Source organism: Aotus nancymaae, unplaced genomic scaffold (genome assembly GCF_030222135.1).
Source record: "Aotus nancymaae isolate 86718 unplaced genomic scaffold, 86718_ANA_hifiasm-v0.15.2.pri h1tg000079l, whole genome shotgun sequence".
Classification (NCBI taxonomy): Eukaryota; Metazoa; Chordata; class Mammalia; order Primates; family Aotidae; genus Aotus; species Aotus nancymaae.
In genome coordinates, this window is record NW_026988494.1 from 8,345,128 (window position 1) to 8,358,593 (window position 13,466).

The 13,466-nt window shown below is 39.1% G+C and overlaps 1 protein-coding gene across 1 annotated transcript in view; it reads left to right on the plus strand.

The window, feature by feature from the left end:
• The window catches only part of GTF2E2 (general transcription factor IIE subunit 2), a 79,003-nt gene that overhangs the window by 35,835 nt on the left and 29,702 nt on the right, over nucleotides 1-13,466 (plus strand). Inside the window, exons 4-5 of the mRNA XM_012468783.2 lie at nucleotides 7,098-7,205; nucleotides 9,327-9,509. Coding sequence (XP_012324206.1) covers nucleotides 7,098-7,205; nucleotides 9,327-9,509 — 291 coding nt within the window. The remainder of the gene's footprint in view (nucleotides 1-7,097; nucleotides 7,206-9,326; nucleotides 9,510-13,466) is intronic.

The following is a 13,466-nucleotide window of genomic DNA, read 5'->3' on the forward strand; positions in this document are numbered from 1 at the left end:
CTTTAATTCCTGATCTATGAGGAAGGGATTTTCAGTTTCTTTTAGTCCTTTATTGCTCATCACTCATTTTGATCTAATAGCTTCCCCTTGGCAACTTAATAGCTGCGTTTTTGGCTTCTCTGTTTACAAAGCTCAGTGAAAATGGTTAGGCTTTCATATGTTGATTATTACTTCTGTCATTGATTTTGTTCTGATTCCAATAATTTCATTTATTTTTAATTTAAAAATAATACAAGGCTAGTACTTTTTTATTTTTCTTGAGCTGTATTCTTATTTGCTTATATTTCCAGGTTAGGTTGGCCTTTTGGTAATTAGGTATTTGATTATAATGGGGAAAAAGGATTTTAATGTAAAGGAAACAAAGGAAAATAGATCAAATTTAATAATCAATGATAATGGAGAATATGGAATAATATTTTGGAAAGGCTCATATTGGCTGTCCTTAGACAAGTAAAACTACGCTAACTGCCATTATTCCTTCTAGTTTAGGCTGTGTGCTTCAGATCCATATATCCAAAAGTCTACTGCACTGCTCTGTGCCATTTTTTCTTGGCTACCTTTTTTTTTTTTTTTTTTGAGGCGGAATATCACTCTGTTGCCCAGGCTGGAGTGCAGAAGTGCAATCTTGGCTCACTGCAACCTCCGCCTGTAGGGTTCAAGCAATTCTCCTGCCTCAACCTCTTGAGCAGCTGAGATTATAGGTGTGTGCCACCATGCCTGGCTAATTTTTGTGTTTTTAGTGGAGTTGAGGTTTTACCATGTTGGCCAGGCTGGTCTTGAACTACTGAGCTCAAGTGAGCCACCATGCCCAGTTTGGCTACCACTATTAAAATTTTCTTAGCTTACTTTTGTATATTCACTAGTGTATTACTATGCTGATACATCGTATATGTTTTAAGCTTACACAAAAATAAGAAATGAAAAAGAGATAAAAGGTAAAATATACTTTTTTTTTTTTGAGACGGAGTCTCACTCTGTCACCAGGCTGGAATGCAGTGGCACAGTCTCAGCTCACTGCAACCTCTGCCTCCCAGGTTCAAGCCATTGTTCTGCCTCAATCTCTCGAGTAGCTGAGACTACAGGCGTGCACCATCATGCCCAGCTAATTTTTGTATTTTTAGTAGAGATGGGGTTTCACCATGCTGGCCAGGATGGTCTCGACCTCTTAACCTCATGATCTACCCACCTTGGCCTCCGAAAGTGCTGGGATTACAGGCATGAGCCACCAAACTTGGCCTAAAATAATGCTATTAAAAAATTTTTTTAACAGTGTAAGAAGCTCTTTTGCTGACTGAAGGCAGTATGATTAAACGAGTGCTGTGTCTGAAACATCTTCATTTAACCATTTCTTTCAAAGTGATGAAGATCTTACTAAGTTTAGTTTGTTTGGATACTTGGTTTTAATTGTTGTCATAGTGATAAAGATCCTCACAAAGATTTATAGATCTCAAAGATTTATAGATCTCAAAGGAATGAGTGTGTGTGTGTATACACACACACACACACACACATGTATATATATCTTTTATATATATATATATATATATATAAGTTTCCTATTGCTGCTGTAAATTACCACAAATTTAGTGGCATAAAACAACCAAATTGATTATCTTCCAGTTTTGGAAGTCATTTTTAGAGGTCCAAAATGCAGGCTCGCTGGGCTAAAGTCAGGCTATAGGTAGGTCCAGTTCCTTCTGGAAGCTCTGAGGGGAGCATCTGTTTCTTCTGTCAGTTTCTAGAAGCTACCTGCATTCCCTGACTCATAGCCCTTCCTCCAATCTCTTCTGTTGTCACATCTCTTGCGATTCACTGGCACTCTCCTGCCTCCCTCTTTCCCTTATAAGGGACATCTGGGAATCTGCAATAATGTCTCCTGTCTCAGGATCCTTGGTTTAATCACGCCAGTGAAGTCCCTTTTGTCATACGAGGTAACACAGCCACAGGTGACAGAGATTTGGATGTGTATGTCTTTGGAGGGAGGGTATGCATTATTCACTCAGGGGCTACAGATCATTGTTACAAGACTATGACACTGATTTTTTTTTAAATCTTGACAGTTTGGCTAGTAAACTTTTTAATATGTTTATGCAAAATATATCAAAATGGATTATAATTTTAAAATTATTGACAATTTTGATTTTAAACTCCCAGAGGGGTTTTGTTTGGAAGACTTCTTAAAAAATAAAGATTGTAAAACAGCACTCAAAGTACTATAAAATTACTAAAATAGGCCAGATGTGGGGGCTTACACCTGTAATCCCAGCACTTTGGGAGGCCGAGGAGGGCAGATCATGGGTTCAGGAGATTGAGGAGATTGAGACCATCCTGGCCAACATGGTGAAGCCTCATCTCTACTGAAAAAAATAGCTGGGTGTGGTGGTGCGTGCCTGTAGTCCCAGCTACTCAGGAGACTGAGGCAGGAGAATCACTTGAACCTGCGAGGTGGAGGTTGCAGTGAGCCAAGTTCGCGCCACTGCACTCCAGCCCGGTGACAGAGCAGGACTCTGTCTCAAAAATAAATAAATAAAAATCAAGTTTAGAAAATAGTTTATAACATTTTTAAGATATGCAGATAAGACAGTTTTTATTCTTACACCTTTTAAACTTAGAAATCACGTAATAATGGAAATATTTCCAAAAGAGTCTTTTTCAAAATGCTCTTTCCGTGGCATGAATTTCTTTCAAAAAGCGGTTACTTTTACACATTATTAAATGCCAGCTTTACTTTGAAGGAACAGATGACTTATTTTAATTATTTTTAAAATTATTGTCAGCAAACTATAACTGTTATAATTGTAGAATATTGAGCAGATTTGAGGCATTTGCCTTTTTGTAAAGAGAAATTTGTAATTCATTTCTTTTTTTCTTTTTCTTTCTTTTTGGAGATAGAGTCTCACTCTGTTGCCCAGGCAGGAGTGCAGTGGTGCGATCTTGTCTCACTGCAACCTCTGCCTCTCAGTTCAAGCGATTCTCCTGCTTCAGTCTCCCAAGTAACCAGGATTACAGGCACCTGCTACTATGCCCAGTTAATTTTTGTGTTTTTAGTAGACAAGGGTTTTCACCATATTGGTCAGGCTGGTCTTGAACTGCTACCTCAGGTGATCCACCTGCCTTGGCCTCCAAAAGTGTTGGGATTACAGGCATGAGCCACCGTGCCAGGCCCGTGGGTTCATTTCTTATGGCTTTGTGAAAGCATTCTACAGTGTCTGCATTTGAAAAGTCTTAAAAAAAAATTCACAGTCCATCTAATAGGAGGCCAGTCCCGCTGTGTTGCAGAATCCTGAAAGTGAAGGAATGAGCGAGGCCACGCCTGCTGGCCCTTTGTCATGTGGGATTCCCAGTCCTGCCTGAGGATTCCTTCATGCATGTCACAGTCAGAAACGTGGATGCCTTGACATGAAGTGAAGGAGCCTCACTTGTCAGTTCCACACATTCACTATTAGTTAGTGAAGCATACTTTTTTTTTTTTTTCTGAGACGAAGTCTTGTTCTGTCGCCCAGGCTGGAGTGCAGTGGCATGATCTTGGCTCACTGCAACCTCCTTCTCCTAGGTTCAAGCAAGTCTCCTGCCTCAGCCTCCTGCGTAGCTGGGACTACAGTGTGCACCACCATGCCCAGCTAATTTTTTGTATTTTTAGTAGAGACGGGATTTCATCATGTTGGCCAGGCTGGTCTTGAACTCCTGACCTCGTGATCTGCCTGCCTCAGCCTCCCAAAGTGCTAGGATTACAAGTGTGAGCCACTGCGCCCAGCCTAGTAGAGTATAATTTTTAAATGGAAATTAAAAACAATGGGATAAACATTCTAAAGCATTATCCCAAGGCACTCAGTTTTGTGCCCCCAGGGTGTGTACGCCCCACATAGGAAAGGACTGTGCTGTACCGTAGCTGCCTGGCATTTCTCTATATTCTAGTTATGTCATCATTCAAGGTCTGTATAGTTTTCTCTTTCATTTCTTCTGATTGAAGATGTCTTCTTGACAGATAGTTGTATACCTAGCTTTTTTTTTTTTTAGAGGCAGAATCTGCCTCTCTCACTCAGGCTGGAGTGCAGTGGCATGACCACAGCTCACTGTAGCCTCTGCCTCCTGTGTTCAAGCAGTCATTCCACCTCAGCCTCCCAAGTAACTGGGACTACAAGCACATGCCACCACACCTGATTAATTTTTGTATAGATGTATATTTTTTGGTAGAGTTGGAGTTTTACAATGTTGTCCAGACTGGTCTCAGTCTCCTGGGTTCAAGCGATCTGCCCACTTCAGCATTCCAGTTTGCTGAGATTCAGGTGTGAGCCCCTGTGCCTGGCCATATCTAACTTTGGTAGTTTGTATGTTTAGCTTCTCCCCTCTATTGGGAGCTCTTAAAGGTAGAAGTAGTTTGCATTTTATTGTATGTTTCATTGCAATACTCTCAGCACATAGTAGTTACCAGTAAATTTGAATGAATAAGTGAATGAATTCACAGCAAATGCTCAATGACTGGTTCTTGTGCGTGGTGTGTTAGGCTTATGTCTCCATCTGCTGTCTGTACCTTTTAGTTTGGAGAAGTGGTTATTTAGCTTTCCAGGGCCTGACTGAAGCCCAGCGATGTTCAGTAACCTGCTCACTGTCAGGAAACTTGGAGCGTGGATGATTTTTTCTTTTTGTTGAAGAATTATTTTTGTTTTGAATAAATAACATATCTCTTTGTACAAAAAGTAACATTATATAATGAGGTATAATGAAGAGGTCTTGTTCTCACCTCTCATCCTACTCATTTTCACCCCTCTTGTGCTTCCTACAGGTAACCTCTTTTATTAGTTTCTTGTGACTTTTTTAGTGATTCTCTATGCAGAAACAAAGTTCAAATGTATACTTATTTCTGCTCTTCCCTATATACAAGGGTCTATACTGCATATGCTTTTTAATATATATACTTTTTTCTTATTTACTTTAAAAATATTTTATTTTTTAGAGCAGTTTTAGGTTCACAGCAAAATTGAGTGGAAAGTACAGAATTCTTATCCATTTTCTGCCCATCCTCCCACAGCTTCCTCCACTGTCAACATCCTGCACCAGAAGAGTACATTTGTGACAGTCGATTAACCTACATTGACAAATTACCCCTCAAAGTCCGTAGTTGACATGAGTTCACTCTTAGTGATGTTCTTTCTGTGGGTTTGTACAAATATATAATGACCTGTGTCTACCACTATAGTATGCTACTAAGTATTTTCACTGCCCTAAAAAACCTCAGAGCTCTGCCTATTCCTCCTTCCCTCCCCCCGACCCTTGGCAGCCACTAAACTTTTTATTGTCTCCATAGTTTTGCCTTTTCCAGAATGTCAATAGTTGGAACCATACAGTATGTAGCCTTTTTAAACCGGCTACTTTGCGTTAGTAATATGTTTTTAAGGTTTCTCCATGGTTTTTCATAGCTCGATAGCTCATTTCTTTGTAGCACTGGGTAGTATTCCATTGGCTGTGAATACCACAGTTTATTTACCCACTCACCTACTGAAGGACATCGTGGTTGCTTCCAGCTTTTGGCAGTTATGGATAAAGCTGTAATAAGCAACCTTTGGGAATTTCTGTATGCACATAAATTTTTGGCTCATTTGAGTAAATGCCAAGGATCATGATTGCTGGATTAGTTGAATGGTTTGAGTGTTTAGTGTAAGAAACTGCTGAACTGTCTTCCGCAGTGTGCCATTTCACACACGCACCAGCAGTGAATGAGAGTTCCTGTTCCTTTGCATCCTCTCTAGCTTTTGGTATCTACGTGTGTGTGTGTGTGTGTGTGTGTGTGTGTGTGTGTGTGTGTGTTTGTGTTTTCATTGGATAGGCATGATACATATGTTTTTTAACGTATTAATTTGTCCTGGACATCTTTTCAATTTAGCACAGAGAACTTTTACATTTACTTTGTGAACATCTGTATAGTAGGATGGATGTGCTGTGGTTAATCGTCTTCTGATTATGGGCGCTTGGGTTATTTCTAGTATTTTCCTTTTAAACAAATGCTACAGTAACTGTAAGTCACTTTCCTATGTGGTGCTGGTATATCTGTAGGGTGAGTTTCTAGATATAAGATGGCTTGGTGAATGTTGAGTGTCTTTTCATATGTTTAAGGTCATTTTTAGTAATCTGTGTGTTTCTGTCTTTGGGCTATTTTCTGTTAGCTTTTTTTTTTTTTTTTTTTTTTTTGAGATGGAGTCTGGCACTGTCAACTGTCACCCAGGCTGTAGTGCAGTGGCACGATCTCGGCTCACTGCAGTCTCCGCCTCCTGAGTTCAATCAATTCTGCCTCAGCCTCCTGAGTAGCTGGGACTACAGGCATGCACCACCATGCCCAGCTAATTTGTTTTGTATTTTTAGTAGAGATGGGGTTTCACCATGTTGGTCAGGCTGGTCTTGAACTCCTGACCTCAGGTGATCCGCCCGCCTCGAACTCCCAAAGTGCTGGGATTACAGGTGTGAGCCACCACGCCCAGCCTTTTTTTGTTCTTTTTTTGTTTGTTTGTTTTTGTGATAGAGCCTTGCTCTGTCCCCCCAGTCTGGAGTGCAGTGGCATGATCTCAGCTCACTGCAGCCTCCTCCTCCCAGGTTCAAGCGATCCTCTTGCGTCAGCCTCCCTAGTAGCTGGGATTATAAGCATGCACCACTATGTGCAGCTAATTTGTTTTGTATTTTTAGTAGAGATGGGGTTTCACTTTGTTGGCCAGGCTGGTCTCGAACACCTGACCTCAAGTGATTCCCCTGCCTCAAGCCTCCCAAAGCATAATCCCAAAGTGCTGGGATTACAACTTTGAGCCACCATGCCTGGACTAGTTTGTTAGGTTTTTGACGTTCTTGAAATGTTAGGCAGATTAGCTCTTTGTGATATGAATTGCATATTTTTGTCAGTTTATCATTTGATTTTATAGAGCAGTGAGTCTCAATCCAGTACTGATTTCAGAGTCTTTGCTCTTCATCAGTATAATTATACTACCTGGAATAATACATGTTTTTCATTCCTGAAAAGATTTATGTATGAAAAGATTTATGTACATGTAACTATGATTTAAGGCATCTAGCATTTTAAAACATGTTCTAATAACAATTTTTTCACTCAATAGACACGGCATCAGCGAGGAGATACGCATCCTCTAACCTTAGATGAAATTTTGGATGAAACACAGCATTTAGATATTGGACTCAAGCAGAAACAATGGCTAATGACTGAGGTAAGAACAGGCTTAAAACACTGTTAAAAAATTATTTGATTATTGAGAGAGATTTCCTGTCACTAGAATTTTTTTTTTTTTTTTTTAGACAGAGTCTTGCTCTGTTGCACAGGCTGGAGTGCAGTGGCGCGATCTTAGCTTACTGCAGCCTCAGCCTCCCGAGTAGTTGGGACTGCAGGCTTGTGCCATGACGTCAGGCTAATTTTTGTATTTTTAGTAGAGACAGTATTTCACCATGTTGGCCGGGCTGGTCTTGAGCTCTTGCCCTTAAGTGATCAGTCTTTCAAAGTGCTGGGGTTACAGGCATGAGCCACTGGGCCTTGTCTGGAATGTTTTTAATATGACAAAATCTGATAATGGTTTTTACTTTTTCTTAAAAGAAATCGTGTAGGGTTGTTTTTTGGATGTACACATTTATAATACTGATTTGTTGGTTTTCACATACTTTTATGTATGTATTTATTTCATAATGTTAAAGGTAAACTTCTGTGTAAAAGTTGTAAAGAAGTCAATGTACCAATTCCACTTATGTTTTTTACAAATTAATGCTTAATTTGAATTGCCAGATTTATAATTTGTATGCTTTTAAATTGAATTGTTTTTGTTTTAGAAAATTTTAAAGCGTTAGGTACTGCAGGGATAGGAAGATACTTTGTTGCACAATTACTGCTATTATGACTTTATGTGGGAAAAAACTCATGAATGCTGTATGAACACACACCATTTGAAGAAACCCCAACACATTCAGTGACCATGCTAATTCGGAAATGAATAGCGTTTAAAAATTCAGATGTTTACCGCTTTTGAATTTAAATATGAAGTGAAAACTAAGAAGACAACTTTCTAGGACCAGAGATAGAGTCTAGAAACCAAATATAAAATTATTAACATATAATTCATTTATTTTTTACCACGCAAAATATAGGTCTTGACTTTTATATGACCATTAATCAGTATCATTGTAGCTCATTGTATTAGTGATATACAGACAATGTAATCCACATTTAAATTTGCTGGTTTACCTAACCTTGAGATTTCATAGACTGCCAACATATAGTTATCAATTACTTTGATCATTTTACTATTCTGTTCTCCCTTTTTTCTTCTTTCTGTGTTTCTTCTCTCTCTCCTTTCAGGGCAGGCTGGCAGCTGCAGAAGAAAATATATAGGGTTGCTCTTTCTTGAGCCTTCCTTCTGATATTAGCTGTACAACAGAACTGACTAGAAACATAATTACATTCAGTAATTCCTGCATTCCTACTCAGTTTCATTCTCAAGCTGCCATTATAGGTAAAGTTCTTGTATGCGCTAGTCTGGTCCTTTTCAGTTCCTTCCACAGCTGGCAGTGCCAGTCGATAGCAGGTGGGGAAGACCATTGACTAGTAAGGGTAATGTCCCTCCTGTTATAATGCCAGTATATGATAAGCTATACTTAGTGGGTGGAATCGGCACTACTCGGCTTACTTTGTCTGTTAATATTAGTGGGTGTTTTATTGATTTGTACCCATTTTGACTTCTAAAAGAATATGGATTTAGCTTTTTTCAAAGCAGTTCTGATAAAATGGCTTATTTCTCTTCAAATAATTTATATAAATAATACACTGTTTCTTTTGTAAAAAGTGAGCACTGGGCTGATCTGTTCTGGAATCCTGGATGTCCAGGATTTTAGGCCTGCCAGTTTGTATTCATAAGGTACTTTTAATTTGTCACTGTTTTGGCCACTGTTTATTTTGAAATAATTAGTAGAATTAAGAATGTATATATGGGCTGGGCGAGGTGGCTCATGCCTGTAATCCCAGCACTTTGAGAGGTTGAGGTGGGTGCATCACCTGAGGTCAGAAGTTCAAGAACAGCCTGGCCAACCTGGTAAAACCCCATCTCTACTAAAAATAAAAAAAGTAGCTGGATGTGGCAGTGTGCACCTGTAGTCTCAGCTACTTGGGAGACTGAGGCAGGAGAATAACTTAAATCCAGCAGGCGTATGTTGCAATGAGCCAAAATGGCGCCACTGCACTCCAGCCTGGGAGACGGAACAAGACTGTTTTCAAAAAAAAAGAATTTAGTATTTATGTTTCCATTTGTTAATATATTACAATTGTATCACTTTTATCACGGTTACAGGCTTTAGTCAACAATCCCAAAATTGAAGTAATAGATGGGAAGTATGCTTTCAAGCCCAAGTACAACGTGAGAGATAAGAAGGCCCTACTCAGGCTCTTAGATCAGCATGATCAGCGAGGATTAGGAGGAATTCTTTTAGAAGACATAGAAGAAGCACTGCCCAATTCCCAGAAAGCTGTCAAGGTAACTAATCTCTCTTTTCTTTCTATGTCTTGATATAATTTGAATGAATAATGACTTCTTGGTTTTAAAAATATCAAACATTTAACAGTTGTTTTTAAAGCTTCCATTATATACAAATGAAGTTACAGTGAGCCACTTGAAGATTTGCAATATGTCTTGTGCCACTGAGCAGGAGAGGGAGCAGCCTTCTCTGTGTAACTTTATTAGGTTCCTGTTGTTGTTGCTGTATGATTGTTAGATTGTTCAGGATATTTCTGGAAAATTTTCCTCAAAGGCAATAGAGTTTCTATTGTAAGTTGTGTTTGTAAATAAGAGCATCTTCTATAATGCTAGTAGATATTCCTTACCTGAGGAACTAGAGGTATTAAACACACAAGCACTGGTTAATAACCTGGCTATTTTGAAGTCCTGAAGGGGCATCTGTGAAAGTCCTATTGATACAGATTACATTTCCGGTTTAAATTTGAAACGGAGAAAGCTGCTTGTTTCCATTTGTCACAGTTGCTACTGATTAATGTCAACTTATTAAGCAGGTTCATTCTTTTTGCTACCTGTAGAAGAAAACTTGCCCCTTTATCTCCTCTGCTTCTTGGTAATGGAATTATACATGTCAGACCTTCTGATATTGAACCACAAGTCCCTGAGGCTCTTTTTATTTATTTCAATTTTTTTTTCCTGTTCTGTTAATCCATCGTCAAATTCACTGACTTTTCTTCTTCACTTCCAACTTGTTAAGCCCAGTTGGTGTATTTTTTAATTGTAAGCCCATTGAATAGTCTTCGTCTTGGTACCCATGTGGAAATTCATTTGACCATATATGTGAAGGTTTATTTCTGGGCTCTCTATTCTGTTCCATAGGCCCATATATCTTTTTTCATGCCAGTACTACATTTCTGGGCTCTCTATTCTGTTCCATAGGCCCATATATCTTTTTTCATGCCAGTACTACATTGTTTTGATTAATATAGCTTTTTTTTTTTTTTTTGAAATAGAGTCTCGCTCTATCACCCAGGCTGGAGCGCAGTGATGCAGTCTTGGCTCACGGCCACCTCTGCCTCCGGTTCAAGTGATACTCCTGCCTTAGCCTCCCAAGTAGCTGGGGTTACAGGCATGCACCACCACACCTGACAGATTTTTGTATTTTTAGTAGAGATGCCGTTTCACCATGTTGGCCAGGTTGGTCTCAAACTCCTGACCTCAAGTGATCTGCCTGCCTTCGGCCTCCCAAAGTGCTGGGAATACAGTTGTGAGCCACCGCACCTGGCCTGATTAATGTGGCTTTGTAATATGTTTTGAAATCAGGAAGAGTGAGATCACCAATTTTGTTGTTTTCAGAATTGTTTTGGCTACGTATTAGTCCATTCTTGAACTGCTATAAAGGAATGCTTGAGACTGGGTAATTTATAAAGAAAAGATTTAATTGGCTCACAGTTCTGCAGGCTGTCTAGGAAGCATGATGCTGGTGTCTACTCAGCTTCTGGAGAGGTCTCAGGAAACTTATAATCATGGCAGAAGTTGAAGGGGAAGCAGACTCATCTTCATGGCCCAGGAGCTGGGATTACAGGCGCCCGTTTCCATTTTGAGAGTGTGGGGAGGGTGCCACAGACTTTTAAATGACCAGATCTCACGAGAACTCACTATCAGGAGAACAGCACCAAGGGGGAAATCCATCTTCACGATCTGGTCACCTCCCACCAGCCCCACCTCCAACATTGGGGATTACAGTTTGACATGAGATTTGTTGGGGACACAGATCCAAACCATTTCAGGCTGTTTTTGTGGTTCCTTGAGGTTTCATGTAAATTTTTGGATGGATTTTTCCATTTCTGCAAAAAAATGTCATTAGGATTTTGATAGGGATTACATCGTAACTGTCAATACTACCCAAAGTTATCTATATATTAAATATGTATCTACATATGAAATCTTCCTGATTTCAAAACATATTACAAAGCCACATTAATCAGGCCAGGTGCAGTGGCTCACACCTGAATTCCCAGTACTTTGGGAGGCCGAAGGCAGGCAGATCACTTGAGGTCATTTGAGACCAACCTGGCCAACATGGTGAAACTGTGTAACTGTCAATACTACCTAAAGTTATCTACATATTCAGTGTAATCCGTATCAGTTAATATAGTCATTAATTGTAACTGTATTAAGTTTGTAAATACATAAGCACAGAATTCTTTTCATTTATTCATGTCTTTAATTTTTTTAGCAATGCCTTCAGGTTCCTTCATTTATTTTACGTATGTACAATTTGACTATCCCTCATCTGAAATGCTTGGAACCAGAAGTGTTTTGCATTTTGGATTTTTTCAGATTTGGGGATATTTTCATTATACCAGTTGAATATCCCAAAGCTGAAAACCTGAAATCCAAAATGCTCCAATATTTCTTTTCTTTTTTTTTTTTAAAAGACGGAGTGTTGCTCTGTCACCCTGGTTGGAGTTCAGTGGTGTGATCTTGGCTCACTGCAATGTCCATCTCCTGGGCTTAAGAGATTGTCCTGCCTCAGCCTCCCAAGTAGCTGGGATTACAGGCACCCGCCACCACGCCTGGCTAATTTTTGTATTTTTAGTAGAGATGGGGGTTTCACCATGTTGGCCAGGCTGGTTTTGAACTCCTGACCTCAAGTGATCCTCCCAGAGTGCTTGGATTACAGGCGTGAGCCACCATGCCCATCCCCCCAGTAAGTATTTCTTTTGTATGTCATGTTAGCTCTCAAAAAGTTCTGGATTTTGGATGTGAGATTTTGGAATTTGGGTTGCTCATCCTGTAGTCATCACCTTTTACCACCTGGCTCTAGTGGACTGTTACTTTTATACTATTTTAAACCGTTTTATGAATAATTTACATAAGTAAGAATAATAGAATGATGAAAACAGCTTTATTAGAGGTTTTATTAAGAATTTAACACAACTACTGTATCAAGTAAGTTTTGGCAAACACACATCGAAAAGAAGAAAGAATATTATCACATATCCTTTTAGAAAAGTGAGATGATAAAGATGCTTGTCACAAAATATTGTGTGATAATCTTCCTTTTGAATAATGGGATGACAATGTTGTTTCCATTTTGTATTTAGAAGCATCTTGTTCACTTGTTGATTCTTAAGCTTGAGATGATTCACTTGTGTTATTGTCATCTAAAGATCATAGCTTGAGACTTTATTCCTATGATGAATTTTTACCAGATAGTCTAGAGTGCTGCTATTTGGCTTTCTGCATTCATATTTTGATTCATCTAATAATTGTGAAATATCCTTTGTCAGTTTTCCTGTCTTTGCTCTCAAGGGTAGAAAATAACAAAATGTTTTTGTCGGGTGTGCTCAATGAAAGTTAAAAAGACAAGAAGACGACTCTTCCAATCTTTTATATGTTATTGAAAAGGTGTAATGTAATACTTTGGGCAATGTAGTAAGCAAACAGAAGGATGCCCATGATATTTCACTATTGCATCACATTTCTAGGTGATTTAATCATTCTTCTATTTTCTTACTATTTTAGCATTTTAAAAGCACAAGTGGAAATAATTGATGGGTAATGATGAGTAAGTAGCAAAATATCTCAAGGTAGAGGAAAAGTCAGACCACCAAGATTCCATTATGTGTCTTAGATTAGTAAAAGAGTCCCATGGACCCAAATAGTAATTGCAACAAAGATTGAATTTTATTCTGTTTTAAGTGAAACACATTTTCTTTTTGTTCTTTGGAAGACCTCTAAGAATACAAGTCGTGAAAAATTAATTTTTTAAAAATAGAACCGCTGGGCGAGGTGGCTCATGCCTATAGTCCCAGCACTTTGGGAGACCAAGGTGGGTGGATCATGAGGTCAGGAGTTCGAGACCAGCCTGGCCAACATGGTAAAACTATGTCTCTGCTAAACAAACAAAAAATTAGGTGGGCATTGTGGCGCGCACCTGTTGTCCGAGCTACTCAGGAGGCTAAGGCAGGA